This window comes from Limanda limanda, chromosome 6 (genome assembly GCF_963576545.1).
Source record: "Limanda limanda chromosome 6, fLimLim1.1, whole genome shotgun sequence".
Classification (NCBI taxonomy): domain Eukaryota; kingdom Metazoa; phylum Chordata; class Actinopteri; order Pleuronectiformes; family Pleuronectidae; genus Limanda; species Limanda limanda.
Window position 1 is genome coordinate 19,395,523 of NC_083641.1, and position 15,628 is coordinate 19,411,150.

The 15,628-nt window shown below is 45.3% G+C and overlaps 1 protein-coding gene across 2 annotated transcripts in view; it reads right to left on the reverse strand.

Moving 5' to 3' along the window:
* Positions 1-15,628, reverse strand: part of schip1 (schwannomin interacting protein 1) — a 208,406-nt gene that overhangs the window by 24,756 nt on the left and 168,022 nt on the right. The window contains exon 9 of one of the 2 annotated variants that reach the window (XM_061073218.1): positions 13,489-14,262. In XM_061073218.1, coding sequence (XP_060929201.1) covers positions 13,489-14,262 — 774 coding nt within the window. Of the gene's footprint in view, positions 1-1,261; positions 1,323-13,488; positions 14,263-15,628 lie in introns of those variants that run through there. The other variant, XM_061073219.1, reaches the window with a different exon arrangement.

Below are 15,628 nucleotides of genomic sequence, written 5' to 3' on the forward strand. Positions count from 1 at the left end.
GTTACACAACTGCTCCCTCATTCACACGAGCACAAATCCACCACCCTGACATGCAAACACAAATATGTGGAACTTGCAGGATTGGCACAGAGGTTTTGCTAAATTCTCCTTCTTTCTTCGGGTTTCCGACAGCTGAAATTCCAAATCAGAGCCATTCAGGGGATCTAGAGTTTCTCAAAACCTAATCTCAAGAATTACGAGGGTGTGCACGGAATTGATAGGAAGTCGTTGTTTTTTAAATGTTTAAAATTCCAGAAAGTTAGTGACCTAATTTGAAATCCAGCTAAAGAAAACAGAAACACATATGAGATCAATCACATTTTCTCGTGCATGGACCAAAAATTGCGACTCCATTTAATCCCAAAAGTAGATTTAACGGTTGAATGTAAAAATAAAACTCTCGGGTTTCATGCTGCACGTTGATGAGACACGTTAAGTACGCCCACAAGGCCATTCCATCTCTCCAGAACTCCCATGTTTCCTTCTCATCACTTCCTCCCTCCATCAAAGAAGCTCCATCCTTCCCCCTCAATGCCTCCCCCGACATATTCAGCTCATATCAGTTTGCCTTTCATCCACCTCCCTTGCTTTTTTCCCCCCCATCACTCTCCATCTCCACTGCATTGCAGACTTTCCTTCCTTGGCGGAGCAGGTTATAAGAAGAGCAGATGTAGAGCTGTGTTGCTCTCGCTTTCTTTTTAATCACGACTGCCTCATTACTCCCTATTCCGCCTTAGATAAAGTGGGACGCTGCTGTCGCATGTCCCACAAGAATGACACACTCGTAAACACACGTATACACGGCCCTGCAAGCAGCCATTCAAATTCTCTTGCAATGTAAACTGAATAAGATGCCTTCTCAGCAGGAAACTCACAGCCTGGAATACATTTGTACACACAGACTGTTTAGCGGTGACAAGACTCATGCCTCCTTGACATGGATTGATGAAGGTGGAGGAGGAGGAGGAGGAGGAGGAGGACATAGGACATTACTCCCTTGAGTCAAGTGCTCTCTTAGCAACCGGCCAGACATCAGATTCACAGCACAATCACATCGGAGACAGAAGTCCAAGGCTTGGCAATAACACAACCTAGTTTCAACCTGATGCTCAAGGACTCACGGTAAACTGAATGAAAGAAATAAAACATGATATTCACACAAACAGCAGAGTTACAGCAAGGAAATCAGCTTCAGTGCTTGTAAAAAAATGCCAAATAAACAATTAGACTATGCAACATGTCCTTCATCCCTGAGAAGTACCTTGTAAGAACAGTTTTCCTGGTGGACCATCCTTCACAGCATCCTACAGCTGAGCTGGCTGAGCTGGGGGGAACAGGAGTGGAACTGGGAGAAGATTCCCAGCCCTGCGGTGGTATTCCAGCAGTGACGAGAGGAGAGGAGGCGAGGAAGGGGGGGGAAATCCCACCACCCTGATCCCTGATACAATCTACAAATCGGTTCTCCTGCTTGTCTCTCCAGTCAGTTTCACTCCTCTACCTGCTCTCTACTTTTGAAAATCTATCTTTTCCTGCCTGTTTTGCGGTCTGTCTGAAAAGGCAGGGTTCGATCTCTGCTTCCCCAAAGCTGAAAAGGGGGAGGGAGGGCAGTGACTGGAGGAGGGCTGTGAGAACGAGAGAGAGAGAGAGAGAAGCAGAGAGGGGAGGGAGGTGGAGCGGTGAAACGCAGAGCACACTCCCGCTCGCCTTTCTCCGTCTGGTTCGGGTTGAAGAGGGGGAGGAGCTGTCGGGCCGAGTGTGTGCAGAGACGGCCAGTAGGGGAGGGAGGGATGGTGGAACCAGGAGGGAGGGATGGAGAGAGAGAGAGCGTGTGGGCAGTGTGGGTCAGGGTCGAGATGTCAAGCTGCTGTTTCGGATGGAGTCATGCCAGACAGAGCAGGGAGGGAGAAGGGCGGAGGAATGACTTTCATACCTTCATCTTTATCTTAATCTCTCTATCTGTGCTGCATGAATGGTCAAAGACAGGAAGCCGCAACACTGTCAAACTCTAAAAGCTGAAACATGGCTGGTATCAAAACTTGAATGCCTTTTTAGGTTGTTGTTTTGCACAGTATATGTACAGTCTTTGTCCAATTATAATCCCATGGTGGCAGATGGCCGCTCTGTAATCCCAATACAGGCAAACCTACTCAGTTAATCGTCCCCTTCTCCATCTCGCCATCCCAACTCATCTCTGTGAGAAATCCCTTTGTTTCCTGCTCTGTCCATTCTTTCTGATCTCGCTGAGATGTGAACATCTGTCCTAAAGTCCTTGTTTTGTCCAACGAACAATCCAAGAACAAATACATCACAGTGAGGCAGGCAAATTCACTTTTCTCGTACTACATTTCTTGATTTGACCTTATTCTAGGTTTTATCATTTCTATGGGTGGTCATGCAAAAAAATGTATTTTGACAGGTTGCCCTTTTTCCTCCTCATTCAAGCTGTGACATAGATTCTGCACAAGAACGTAGACAATGTGACATCCAGCTGCTGTTATCTCATACATCTGTTCCAGCTTTCATTTTTCGTCTTTTCTTATTTCGGTAAAGCAGCTATAGCTTGTGTTATCTCATTCCTCCTCTCTCAAATCTCTCTATCTGATATTGATCTCTGTTGGGTGACGCTGCTTCCCCCCGATAAGACCACTCTTGGGTTTAATGAGCTGGAAGTGGATCGATGAACTCCCCGCTCTGATCTCCCCCGCTCAACCCTGCACATTGCTGGCTCTGGTTTGGTCCTCTATGTGGGGCCAGGCTGGGGCCGACTGGAACATTACCCATCCCGTCACACTAACCTTGGATATAATTATCTGTGCATGACACTGACCTGTGATAAACTTGTTTTCCTTTCAGTGAAAGCAAAGCAACTGGGGTTTATTCTTATGCTGAGATTACAGGCATAAGAAGGAGGCAGTGAAGCCAAGCTAGAAATAGCCGATAAAAAAGAGTCAAAGATATCGAAAGTCCAGGGATCCTAATTGCTAATACATCAACCATTAAACCGTAATCAGTGTATTCCGTAAAATAAGGTTTTATTACTATGAATCCGAGTACTTTCTATAATGATCAACAATGTCTTAGAAAAACACAGAATTAGGGCATATGTTGTGGATTGAGGATGGAATACAGCCCAATCCCATGCTGATCCCACCAACAGCAACAGGATGTGGAGACTCTTAGATCTGGAGCCATGTATAGACTCAGATTTAGTGTCTCTCAGGGTGTTGGTATAATTTAGATGAAGTGGTTGTCCCCCACATCTGTCCAAACCCAAAAATCCGACAACTTCATGCAGTCATTGGTCTGATGTGCGGAGGTGGGAAAGTCAACAGAGTTTGAACTTGTATTTTCATTTAAAACATAACTTCTATGCTTTTCCTTAATTTTTGTGTGAACACAAATGTCATCCTTCCATTCATTGTCTTCTGCTTATATGAGATCAGGTCGCGTTTCCCAGCTCTTCCTGGCGGATCCCATCCCAGGCCAGATTGGAAAAGGACTGTAGTCCATCTCATCTGTCCACTTTGGACGTGAAGGAGCAGCGGTTCTACTCCGAGCTTCCCCTCTATAAGTAAGTATTTTTTAGTTTACCTTGGCCTGGTAGTCTACACGAGTGAGGAACATTAAAATTGAGGCCAATACATGTTAATGAGCCATTGATCTGATGTAGATCCAGTTTTAAGACCTTTTCAACTTCAAGCTCACTAAAGCCTGATGCTTCTCCGTTCTGAATACAAATCCATCGTGCTGAGTTCACTCTCACTCAGTGCACATGCATACACATACACAGGGGCAAAAAAAAACTTTGATGTGCTACATCTGTGAGCAACGCTTTGATAGAAGAAGCTCCAGCTATCCCCCTTTCCTCCCCACCATCACCATGGCAGCAGTCAAGTCTGAAGGCACCCCCCTGCTGACCTTCACATGGTTGTCAAGGTTACAATCTGAGTCACAGCCCAGGTGGAGGCTGAGAGAGAGACTTCTTTATCCTCACCAGAAAAAGAAAACAATATCCTACAATAGCCAGATTGAACCGTGTGTAGCCCCTGATTCTCAAATTACATGTGTATGCGCCGCTTTTAACAGCTCAGACACAGCAAGCACAACAACTCTGATTATGTAATTGGCCTATATCAGCACAACGACAATTCAAAACAGACTGAGACAGAGGAAGAGGCAGAGTACAAGTGAGCCTCCTACACACATGGCTACATTATGATATGTCCCTGTGAGCTGGGTGGTGGAGATAAGATGGATCCAGGAACTAATAGAGCATAAAAGTATGTTTACTTAGAGTACTTCGTTTTTCATGTATCTGAATTTGACTTAAGTAGATTTATTTTCAGGTAATTTTCACTGGCTGCAATTGTTCCATGGGTAAAATGAGTGAGCTCTTCCTCATCCACTGCTAAACCACACACACAAACACCGTCTCTTTCTCTTTTCCTGCCGCCCTCTCTGTCTCAGCGGGAAAAAGGGGAGCACAGATGCTTTTAGCGACCTGACATTTTGTGCCGGCGTAAAAACACTGCATAGCGAAGCAGGTTGGCTCAGTGTGAGGGCTGGATGCTGGCAGTAATGAGCTCGCCCTGACAGCGAGGAACTGATGTGGAAGGCCTGGGAGTTAAAGCATGCGTGTGTGTGTGTGTGTGTGTGTGTGTGTGTGTGTGTGTGTGTGCGTGCTCGTTCTTATGATCAGCCACCGGAGGGTTGTTCTAATGAGGACTTTACGGCTACAGTTGGTGGTGGAAAGACTGAGCATGTGTCCCAGCGAATGTGTATACCAACTGATTAAATAACTAACTGACAAGCAATTACACTTGTGCAATATCACAGGCCATTATGAAACAGTGGAGAGAGCCACAGTGAATCGTGAGGAGCCGATATTAACAAGATCTTTTATTCATTCATTCAACACTAATAATTAATAAGGAAAAGGAAACGTTCCCCGATGTGAGTCCCTCAGATGTGATTGTTTATTGCTTTCGTTTGTCTTTTTTTGGGAGATTTGAACTGTTGATTAGACAAGACAAGCAATGTTAAGATGTCCTCTCAGGCCGAAGGAAATTGAAACAGGCCCTTTTCTCTATTTTCTGATATTTTAGACAATAAGTGATCAAGAAAAGGATCATTACTGAAGCCCTGTGTTGTGGGTTTGTGAAAAATGTGTTCTGTTCTCGATAGCAACAGATGAAGCTCTGCATGACTTGGCACACGTCTCTCTCTTGGTCTGTCATGCACAGAGACACATACACGCTTGCACACACACACACACACACACACACACACACACACACACACACACACACACACACACACACACATGAGAGAGCTTAGATAACACTGAGTCTGAAACCCAGAGACAAAAATACTATTGGTTTGTTTGGATTTGTGTGGGCGCGTGGATATGATATAAATACGCTGTGTATTATTAGACAGACCATAGGTTCACACCAGTCCAACACACACACGCACACACACACACATGCACACACACACACCATCTATAATTAGGTAAAGAGAATAACAGTGTTTCAGGTTTCAGCTCCACCCAAATGAACACCCATGTCAAGGCAAACATACACACACACACACACACACACACACACACACACACACACACACACACACACACACACAGGCCGCAGTCTGTGTGTCTGCCTTTAGTTCTCCTGCAGGATGATGGATGGGAGTTTAAAAAATCCTTCACTGCTTGGAAAACATAAACCCTCTCCTGTCTCTCATTTTCAATATCCACCTCTCTCTTCTTTCTGTTGCCGTCTCGCAATAAACCTTGTTTTTTTTTATCTCCTCCGGCCCCATTACTTATAAAACCAGCCTGTGAGCAAGTGAGTGTTTGTGCGTGTGTGTATTTGGCTGTGCTCCGTAGTGACTGTGCAGTATAAGGACTGACACAAAGCTATAACATTAGAGGCTGTCTCCTCGCTCCTACATAAATCCCCATTTCCCCCACAGCACGCTCTGCCACTCACGGCCTGTGCCCCTCTTTGATAGTTTTCATACTGTGGAGAGGGGGGGAAACGGGCAGGGGGGGGATGGTCTCCTGCTGTATTTGAGCTGTGGGAGAACATGAGGCTATAATGCTTCCTGACAGCTTGAGGAAGAGGACAATTATCAGGGAACAGGAGAGGGAATGGTAGTGAAGGACGGGGGACATCTGGAAGAGAGGGAACAAGGAGAGAAGAAAAGAAAAGAAAAAGAGGGGAAGAAAGCGAAGATTTGCGAAATGAGTTGGTATGAGCCTAAGTTGACTTAAGCCCCTTTTCCAATGGTCTAAAAACACATGAACAGTCACTAACATCTGGATTTTTGGGAATGGAGACAATCAGTATTACTCTCTGTTTGAGAAAAGCCACAAATCTATCTATCTATCTATCTATCTATCTATCTATCTATCTATCTATCTATCTATCTATCTATCTATCTATCTATCTATCTATCTATCTATCTATCTATCTATCTATCTATCTATCTATCTATCTATCTATCTATCTATCTATCTATCTATCTATCTATCTATCTATCTATCTATCTATCTATCTATCTATCTATCTATCTATCTATCTATCTATCTATCTATCTATCTATCTATCTATCTATCTATCTATCTATCTATCTATCTATCTATCTATCTATCTATCTATCTATCTATCTATCTATCTATCTATCTATCTATCTATCTATCTATCTATCTGTCTGTCAAATTTGTACTTGTTTTGACTACTGACAGGGAAAGGGCACTTCAGGGCCAATCAGATTTCAACTGGGGCCAGTGCCCCCCTGGCCCAAACCCTGGATCCGCCTCTGGGGAGCCATGAATCACCATAGGGAAAAGAGAAAGGCAAGATCTTCAACTAGCAATGGGAAAGAAGTCAATCCCCTTTTATTTATCAGGTTTACCTGCATTTAAAAAACCTGTGTATACCTGGTACTTGTGGTGTAAAAGAGATATTACATTGAACACATGCTAAAAGAGGAGTTTGAGCATTTTATTAACCTTCCTCAAACCTTGGTTAATCATGGTGGAATGAATCAGAGGAAGGTGTGTTTGTGTGAGTCTTTCTATGATCAACCGGACGTTTACACCTAAACCATTATCATCATTTGATCATCCAGTCACAACAGTGCCTCCATCTGGTTTACATGGGCTTGCCTGCAGGGTGACATCACTCTATGATCCAACACACTGAAGTAGGTGATATTCTCAGTGGCCATCTTCCGAACTCTGCCAGATGGGAAACTTGTGAGTTCATATAGAGTCATTATTACTCATCAGTTCATATAGGTTTATGCATTTTGGCCTGACAAGTGGAGGTTATCAGACAACAGATTAAAATGTACTTTGACTCCAGATAAGAGCCGTTTAGTCAGCACCACCCCTGCTCAGATCGTCTGGAACTTGATGACACGTTGTATGTTTTGCACATATTGTTACACCCACTATCCAGCTGGTCAATCTAAGCAGCAACAGTTTTGATTTGTGTGCAGGTGCATCAGCATCTCCAGATGAAACATGATGTATCCAAGCTGTTTAGTTGTTGCTGACTTCACGTTTGAAACCATGGGGGTCAATGCTGGGCTCCTCAGTGATAAAACCACTTCAACAACAAACACTACATATATCTTTGAGTCCTATAAAGCTGACAGTCAGCTGCCTGTCATATTAGGCCCATTTGAACAGAGCTAAGCGAATATTCACTCTTTGGGTTTACCCATTTATGGTTGTTTGTTTCAATTTGGGCTTTTTACTTCCACAAGAAGACTCAAGTTCCAGTACCAGAGCAGAGCTTTACAGAATCAAATGATCAGATGCCTTCTCAATATGTCTACAGAGTACATGTAACCAGAGCCCGTGAAGAGATCTTCCGCTTTGTTTTCTCTGTACAACATTTTGAAGTGTGCAGGGTTTCCTCCATGCAGGTGCACGTGATGAATGTCGAAAGTCATTTGTAGTCTTTCAAACAGAAAACCTGAGATCACAAGCGGCATCCTAAGCTTTTGATCAGTTTGCCTTTGACGTCACACCAACTTTTTCATCCACCTCAAAGTAAAAGGAACATTGAAAACAGGAGAACAGCACAAAGCTTTGCTTATTTGAAACAGAACTCACATGCAAATGCACCGCATATTTGACTATATTCTGTCTTTGCCAGAAAAGGGAGAAAACAAAGTGCTGCCGAGCATTAACCCTCATATGGTCAGTCCTGCTCTTTGTTAAAGGGTCACACACACAACACAGCTGCGAGGAAACTGAGATGCCCAGACAGATGTGCAGCTGGCTCTACTTTATGCCCCGTTCTCCACAACTTTTCTGTTACATGCAGAAAAACTTCAGCAGACGACATGTCACAGCAGAGGAATGTTGTGTCTTTAAATCACTACTTTGAACCTGAACTTTGTTTCGTCTACAGCCACGTCACGCGTACATAAACACAAAGCCCCAAGTTTCCTATTCGTGTTATAGTCGTGTTCAACTTTACCTGAGTAAAGTGCCCGGCTTGCTGTGAGGAATCCAAGGTTAAGCTGAGCTGAAAAATACTCCACTGATAAAAAAAAAAAAAGAGAAGGAAAAAGAACATCGACCAGCACCGGCAGACTGTCAGGACACCATGAGCAGAAAAAGATATCCTGTGATTTAGTGAGGTGATGGTGCGAGGGTGGGCATGTCTGTGTGTGTGTGTGTGTGTGTGTGTGTGTGTGTGTGTGTGTGTGTGTGTGTGTGTGTGCGTGTGTGTGTGTGTGTGTGTGTGTATGCCAGATATGTGTTTGACTCGGAGGCAGAGCCAGTGCAGTCAGTCTGAGAGAGGAGAGTGTGCATGTGCTTTGGCGAGCAGCGGGCCGGGCGTGTTTCAGCTGGTATCAGTACATACATACACACACTCACACACACACACACAGACACAGAAGGAGCTGTGGTTGAGCCTTAGGGGCTGAACCAGACACCACATACGTTACACACCTGGTTAAAGCCTGGCCCCCTGTTTCTGAAGCCTCCTCCCACCTACTACCCACATTCATTTCTCCTCCAGCTTTCCTCCCATTTTGTCTTTCCTCTTCTTCCTCCACTTCAAACCCTGACCCCACATTCCTCATTTCACCTCCTCCTCCTCCTCCTCCCAATCCTTTTCAATCCAGTTATCTCTCTTTTCAGGCCCTGTCTGCTTCCCCCCCCCCCCCATTCATCACCTAACTTGAGTGTGACTACTCGACATTCATTGTTCCTGCCTTATATCCACTAGAGCCACAGGCCAACCCTGCAATTTCTTCCCTCTCCTTCCCTCGCCCTCGCTCTCTCTACGTGGCACAGTCTGAGTCGTGGGTGAAGCCGGTGGTTTGGTCGTTAGTGGAGGGTGCCGTGCACAGTTCAACTGCCGAACTCCTACATAATCACAGAGCCCAGAGTGGAGGGAAAGAGAGGGAGAGAGCTAAAGGAGAAACCGCTCTTTTCTCTCCTCTCTTTCTCATCCTTTTATTTTCCGAAGCCCTTGAGTGCTTTTCTGGGGCAGAGCTCTGCACATTTTTGGTTCCTATTAAGTAGATGTTAGTCGACATGTTACTTACACTCACTGCTTGAAACAGGTAAACTGTCACATCGGTCTTAGCAATTCAGAGATTATAGTCTTTAGAAGTTGTGAAACTTTTTAAAGGACAAATGGACTTTAGGCAATTCATAATCTTACATGTTATGTAGTTACTTATGCCATTTATAATTCTCCATTACCACCTGGTTAGGATACAAGTATAGCAATTATGTGTTGTATTTAGATAAACTTGGGGGACACGCAAGGGCACGATAAAAAATTTAGTCAAATAAATGCAGTCGAAACTGTTTCTTTTATCACACGAGTCAAACTTCTCTCCAAAGAACACAAACAGTGATAGTTTTTCTAGGTGTTTTCAGTCCAGAAGAACTTTTTGGATAATATCTTTTAACTGCAATCTGCATATGAAGACAGCTTGGACTGTCTACCTGCAGGCAACCAAAACCTGCTCAAACGTGATTGGTCAAGTATACTTGGTTTTGTTTTGGGTCCGGAAGCCTTAAGGTACGCTTGCTCCTCCCCTACAGATTCTGTACATTCAAAGTTAGGCAAGTGGTGGTTACAGTTAGGGTTAGGGTTATGGAAAGTGTCCAGGAAGTGATGTACCCAGAGCTGTGTGTGTGTGTAGGTGTGAGTGACACACACACACACACACACGCCTACACACACACACACAGCTCTTCCCTGATATTGCAGGTCTCAACACAGGCCCTGTCTTTATAAGCACAGTTTTCCCCTGGGGTGTTTTTAAATTGTGTGAGTAAGCCTGGGTGTGTGCACTCTCAGATTGGAAAAGAAGTAGCCTGTAGGCATAGATTTAATCCTTTTCCAATATGACCCACCACCACACAGGTGCATTTCGGAGGCATACGTCAAGACCGACCCGCCCATTCCTCTTTGCCTTTTCCCCCCTCGGGTCTGTCACTGAAGAATAATATTATTGTTTACCTTTCACTGGTGCGCAGCTCAATGGAAGGTTAGGGGCCAGTGTGCTTGAGGTCCCTGTGGGCCCCAATCTGCCACGCGCCACCGGAGTTCATTAGAATCAAATTACACACAGGTCAGCTCAGCCCTCTTCCTCAATGAATCCTCCTGCACCCCCGCCCACAGCCTGCAGGCAGACGCTGAGATTACAGCGGCCTGACACCACACCCTGACTAAACACACCTGCAACAACATGACTACTTCATTAATACAGAAGTGAGTTGATGATGAAGCAACATACAGGATAAATTAAGCTTTTCATGGATACAGTACAATCTGCCTTCTGTACATCAAAAATGACAACGTTTCTGGATCCGCCCTCTAATCTGGATACGCACCAAAACTAAATGGGTTCTTCCCTGAGCCAGACCGCATCCTTCCACCAAGTTTCATTGTAATCCATCCTTCAGTTTTTGCCTAGTCTTGATTATAAACACACAAATAAACCAACTAACCAACCAACACACAAATGGACATGGGTGAAGACATAACCTTCTTGGAGGAGATAATAATTCAAAATCTATATCATAATTTAACCTGGGATTAGATAAGCAAAAGGAACTTTGGACATCGCCATTAAGATGTGAACACGACAGCTAAGACTGCTGAATGACTGTGTGTGTGTGTATCCTGTTTCATGCTCATAGTGTGTTTGCTGAACCACAGATTTGACTGATATAAACCTTTTTACGTGTCTTACAAGAAAGAATCTGCAGCAATGGAAAAGCAACCCAATCAGCCTCCAGGCAAGGCTACAGATTATTCACTCAGTCTTAGTGTCTGTCTTTCTAAGCACGGATGCTTTTGAAATTCCACTGAAGCCTGAATATATCCGTCCCACTGGACCCCATCAACATCCCATTCAGACCCCTCTATACCTGAGCACATGCGCCAGCTCGGCGGTGGTGGTGGTCCCACCTGAGTGGATGTCTAAATATTTAACAACCTTTTAAGAGCACCGGCCTCCTTCTCTCCAGGGTGTCTGCTAAATCCTGCAAATTTGCGAATTAAGGAACTCGGACGCCCCCTGACATGGAAAGAGACTGGGAAATGTCTTTTGGGAAATAGCCTTAGAATTGCCACTTGACTGCTTTTATGCTCTTGTCAGTGGGTTAGCAGCAGGTCAATACTGCCATTGTCCCTTTTTACAATATGCAAAATGTCAGAGAGAGAACTAAACAAACCAAAAGGTCAAATTAAATATCAGAGGTTCGGTAATTGATTGCTCTTATATGATCCATCTGACAGACATTTATCCACAGAGGAAGCAGCAGCGCTTAAAGGATTTTACGAGTGGGATTGTGGAGGATATGAGCTTGTGTCTCTCGTCTTTTCTGGTGTATCTCTTCTCCTCTAAGCTCAGCTGGGATTACAAGGCTAATTCCAATTTCTTATCGGCGCCGGGCAATCGGACTCCGAGGTCCATTTTTTTTCTGCGGGTTGACTTGCCATGTAATAGCAAAGACAGCAGGGAGGCGGTGGCACAATCACCATCAAGACCGGTCAATCTCCTTCCCTCACACCAGGCTTCGTCCTCCTTTATGTACACACATGTAAAACACCAGCAGGGATCGGGAATGTGACTAAATGGCGATAAGCAGTGGTGTGGACTTTTGTGCTTGTGTGTGTGCAGGGAGGAGATAGTGGCTGCATGTGGAGACAGAGACTCCCTTTCATGAGATTTTCTTCCACCCAGGTCAATTGTATCACATCCCACTGCCTCGGGAAAGAGAGACGGAGAGCAGCAGACTAAAGCAAACCAGGAGGTGACCTTCCTGTTTAAGATGGACAGCAGGTAATGGACATTGACACAAACACATGAGCCGCGTGGCCCTGCACTGCAGCCGGGTCCTAAAGATACCATCTCCCTGTCCGTTTTTGTCCGTCTTTCCTTCCTCCCACACTCCCCCACTTCTCCTGCTGCATTCCTCACATGCCTCAGGGACACAGAGGGGGCCTCCAGGACGCACAAACAAAGACACACAACCCACACAACGCACTCACAATGGCACTGGCCGCAACTATTGTCTGTGTGCACTGAGGTAAAGGTCTTGGTGCTTGCATATCAAAAGGAACCCCTCTCCCAAAACTGAGAGTCTCCGCTGAAACTGTGGCTGTTCAAATAATCTCCTGCTTCGCCCCTAAACATTTTCCAAGCTGCACCCTTCGGCACCCAAACACCAGCAATAAACCATCAAGCTGCAGCTCCGACTGTAATTCAGACTGAGTGATGTCACAACACTGCAACTAAATCATAACAGCCTGTAGTGCTGGTGCTGGGGCTGGTGTGGCACCACAGGCCTCGATCACCCAGTCTGCAGAGCGTCAATGCAACACTGACCTCTTCTGGTGGATACACCACATGGAAAAGAACTGTCAGACTTTTAGAAATTAGTTTACACAGATTTAAGTCTCCAAGGTCAGCAACAAATCTTTGAGGTGAAAGTTGTGTCCACTTTCATCAGATCATAACGATTATGCGCAGGAGAATGACTCCTGCTTATAAGAATGACATGTGACATTGTTGCAGTTCAGTGAGTGTAAAAGTCTAGTATTAAATGCGGTTCAGTTTATCTCATTTGAAGCTTCTACTTCCTGTTGATGTCTGTTTAAATCTGCAGGCGAATGCATTGAATCCCTGTTTCCTTGTTATCCTCAGTCTCCACTCTCCTCCAGCTGTGGAGCCCAGACTTCCGTGATGGTCAGGTTAATGGTAGGGCCACATAGCTTAGCGCTACATTAGCCGGCTAATCCCTCTTTCTTCCTGCAGCTAAACTAACCTCATGATTCCAGGGTCCATCTGACATGGATAACTGATGGATTACAGTAGCATACAAGTCCATGAGAGAGTTAAAAATATATATGTGTGAAACATATAAGCGAAAAAACATCTTAATATACCCACACGCAGAAACATCATGTGAAATCCTTGCACACTCACCGAGGTGTAGGTGGTCCTGCCCATGTTGTGGTTTTGGATGTGGTTGAGGTTCTGATTCTCCTGTTCTCTGCACTGCAGCCCAGCCAGGTGCCTCTCCAGGGCCGCCCAGTCCATGGTGGGCAGAGGCTCTTCCTCTACACCCTCCTCCTCTCTGTATCCTCCCATCCGTACCCCAGTCCCTCCTCCGCCTCCTCCGCCACCACCCCCGCTACTGCTGCGGCTCCCTCTGCCTTGACTGGAGCTACGGCGGCTGGGCTTGGAAGTCCCTGTGCCCCCCTTTGGCGTATCAGGAGAATGGAGTTGGTTGCTTCTGGGGAAAATCGAATTGCCATTCTGTTTCAGTTCCTCCGGGAAGGCTGCGACTGAGGTGGCAGTGTGTCCGCCAGGGGCCGGAAGGGGTGGGACGGGCTTCACATCCTGGAATTCTTCGGCGAGGCTGAGACTGTTCACTGTCTTCCTGTAGCCTTTGCCAAGGCCGTCGACCTCCACGAGGCCTTCTCCTCCTTCCTCCTGACCAGGAGGCGGTGGAGAGGTGTAGTCGTCTCCATACTCACTCTCCCACTCCTCTATCACCTTCTTCTTATACTCTTGGTAGTCCTCGTCCTCCTCATAGTCCTCTAAGGTGACCAGATCCAGCGATGGGGAGGATTTGTAGTCCTCCAAAGTGGCCAGGTCAAGAGATGGGGAGCAAGGCGTAACCTTGTTGGAGTTGGACTCTGAGCTGGATCGACTGGACGCATCACTCCCCAGGTCCATGCCATCCTCCCGGTAATCCTGAAACAATAAAAGAACAGAGAGACAGAATGAGATTGAGTACAGGAAACAGGAGCATGTGAAGAAAAGGATGGGACATAGCATAAGGGTTTGAAAGAGTTCTACTATATTAAGTTAGACAGAGTGAATGGTCAGCAGGAAGGAGGAAGGAAATATGGAAATTCAAGAGAATTTAGGGAAGTGTGTAGATTTAGATTAGTCACACCAGTGTTGTGGTTTCATGCAGGCAACCACAAAGAACTTCCTGTCCCGCAGGAACTTCCTTTCTGCACAGAATTGTGTCGACACTGTTTGCTTTCTCCATAACAACTGTGCTCCTGCAAAGCCTCCAAATCATTATAGACCATGCTAACCGATAATCTCATTCCTTTTGCATTCCTCTGTATTGGTTAATGTGTATAGAGGGGCTTGTGCAACACTTTACACACACAGGGAAGGCGGAGTCCGTGTGGCTGGATGTGTCAGAATAATATCCCACCACCCACTGCCACATCTGCACTACAGGGACAAAACAGGGTGTTATAGGAGAGCTGAGGGAGAGCGACACAGATGCGTCGACGCACAATACACCTAACAGTGACACAGACGGATGAGTCCAGAGTTGTTGTCTAACCTTGATGGTGCTCCAATCACCGCCTGACTGATTAGTTTGCAGCTAATGAAAATGTCTGTGTTGTTTACAGCCCTCCACAAATCTTCCCCCTGACCCGAGACTTGTCTGTTGCCGAGTTATCAGTCTTCTCTCCACAGGAGTGCATTATCATAGCGCCTCACAACACTTTTAAAAAGTTAATGAAAAGCAAGGAGCTGCAAAAAATTCCTCTCAGGGCAAAGAGAACTTAACGACGCATTCACATTCCTGCATGATCCACATTATGAGCTGCTCTGGAAAATGAATTAATTATGAGTATTGGTAATTACTGGTTAAGATCATTAGGACTTGCTAGTTTCTAATGGAACATTTTAAAGGGAGAAAAAAATACTCATGCGAGAAGGCTCTCTTGAGTTATGGCTACTAGACCACACCTGTGCAGACGCTGGCTGTTGACGTCAAAGGACAAGACTGCTACAGGATGTATCTAAAGCAAAGTGACTCAGCATCTTAGGGAATAGATGCTGATGCAGTTCAGAGAGATGAACCATTTTGTGCTGAGAAACCTGTATTTCTTCATGAAATGCCAACAGGTCATAGAGAATATGAGGGGAGTTGCTGCAGGGATGAGGTTGGCACTGGCTGCACAAATGGGGCAACAAAATCCCCACTTTGCCTCGACGTCATGGTAAAATAGTTCAAACAGCGTGACTAAAAACCTCTTGGTAAGATTGATTGAATGTTAAATACTGTTTTGTGTGTTATCCCTCAGTA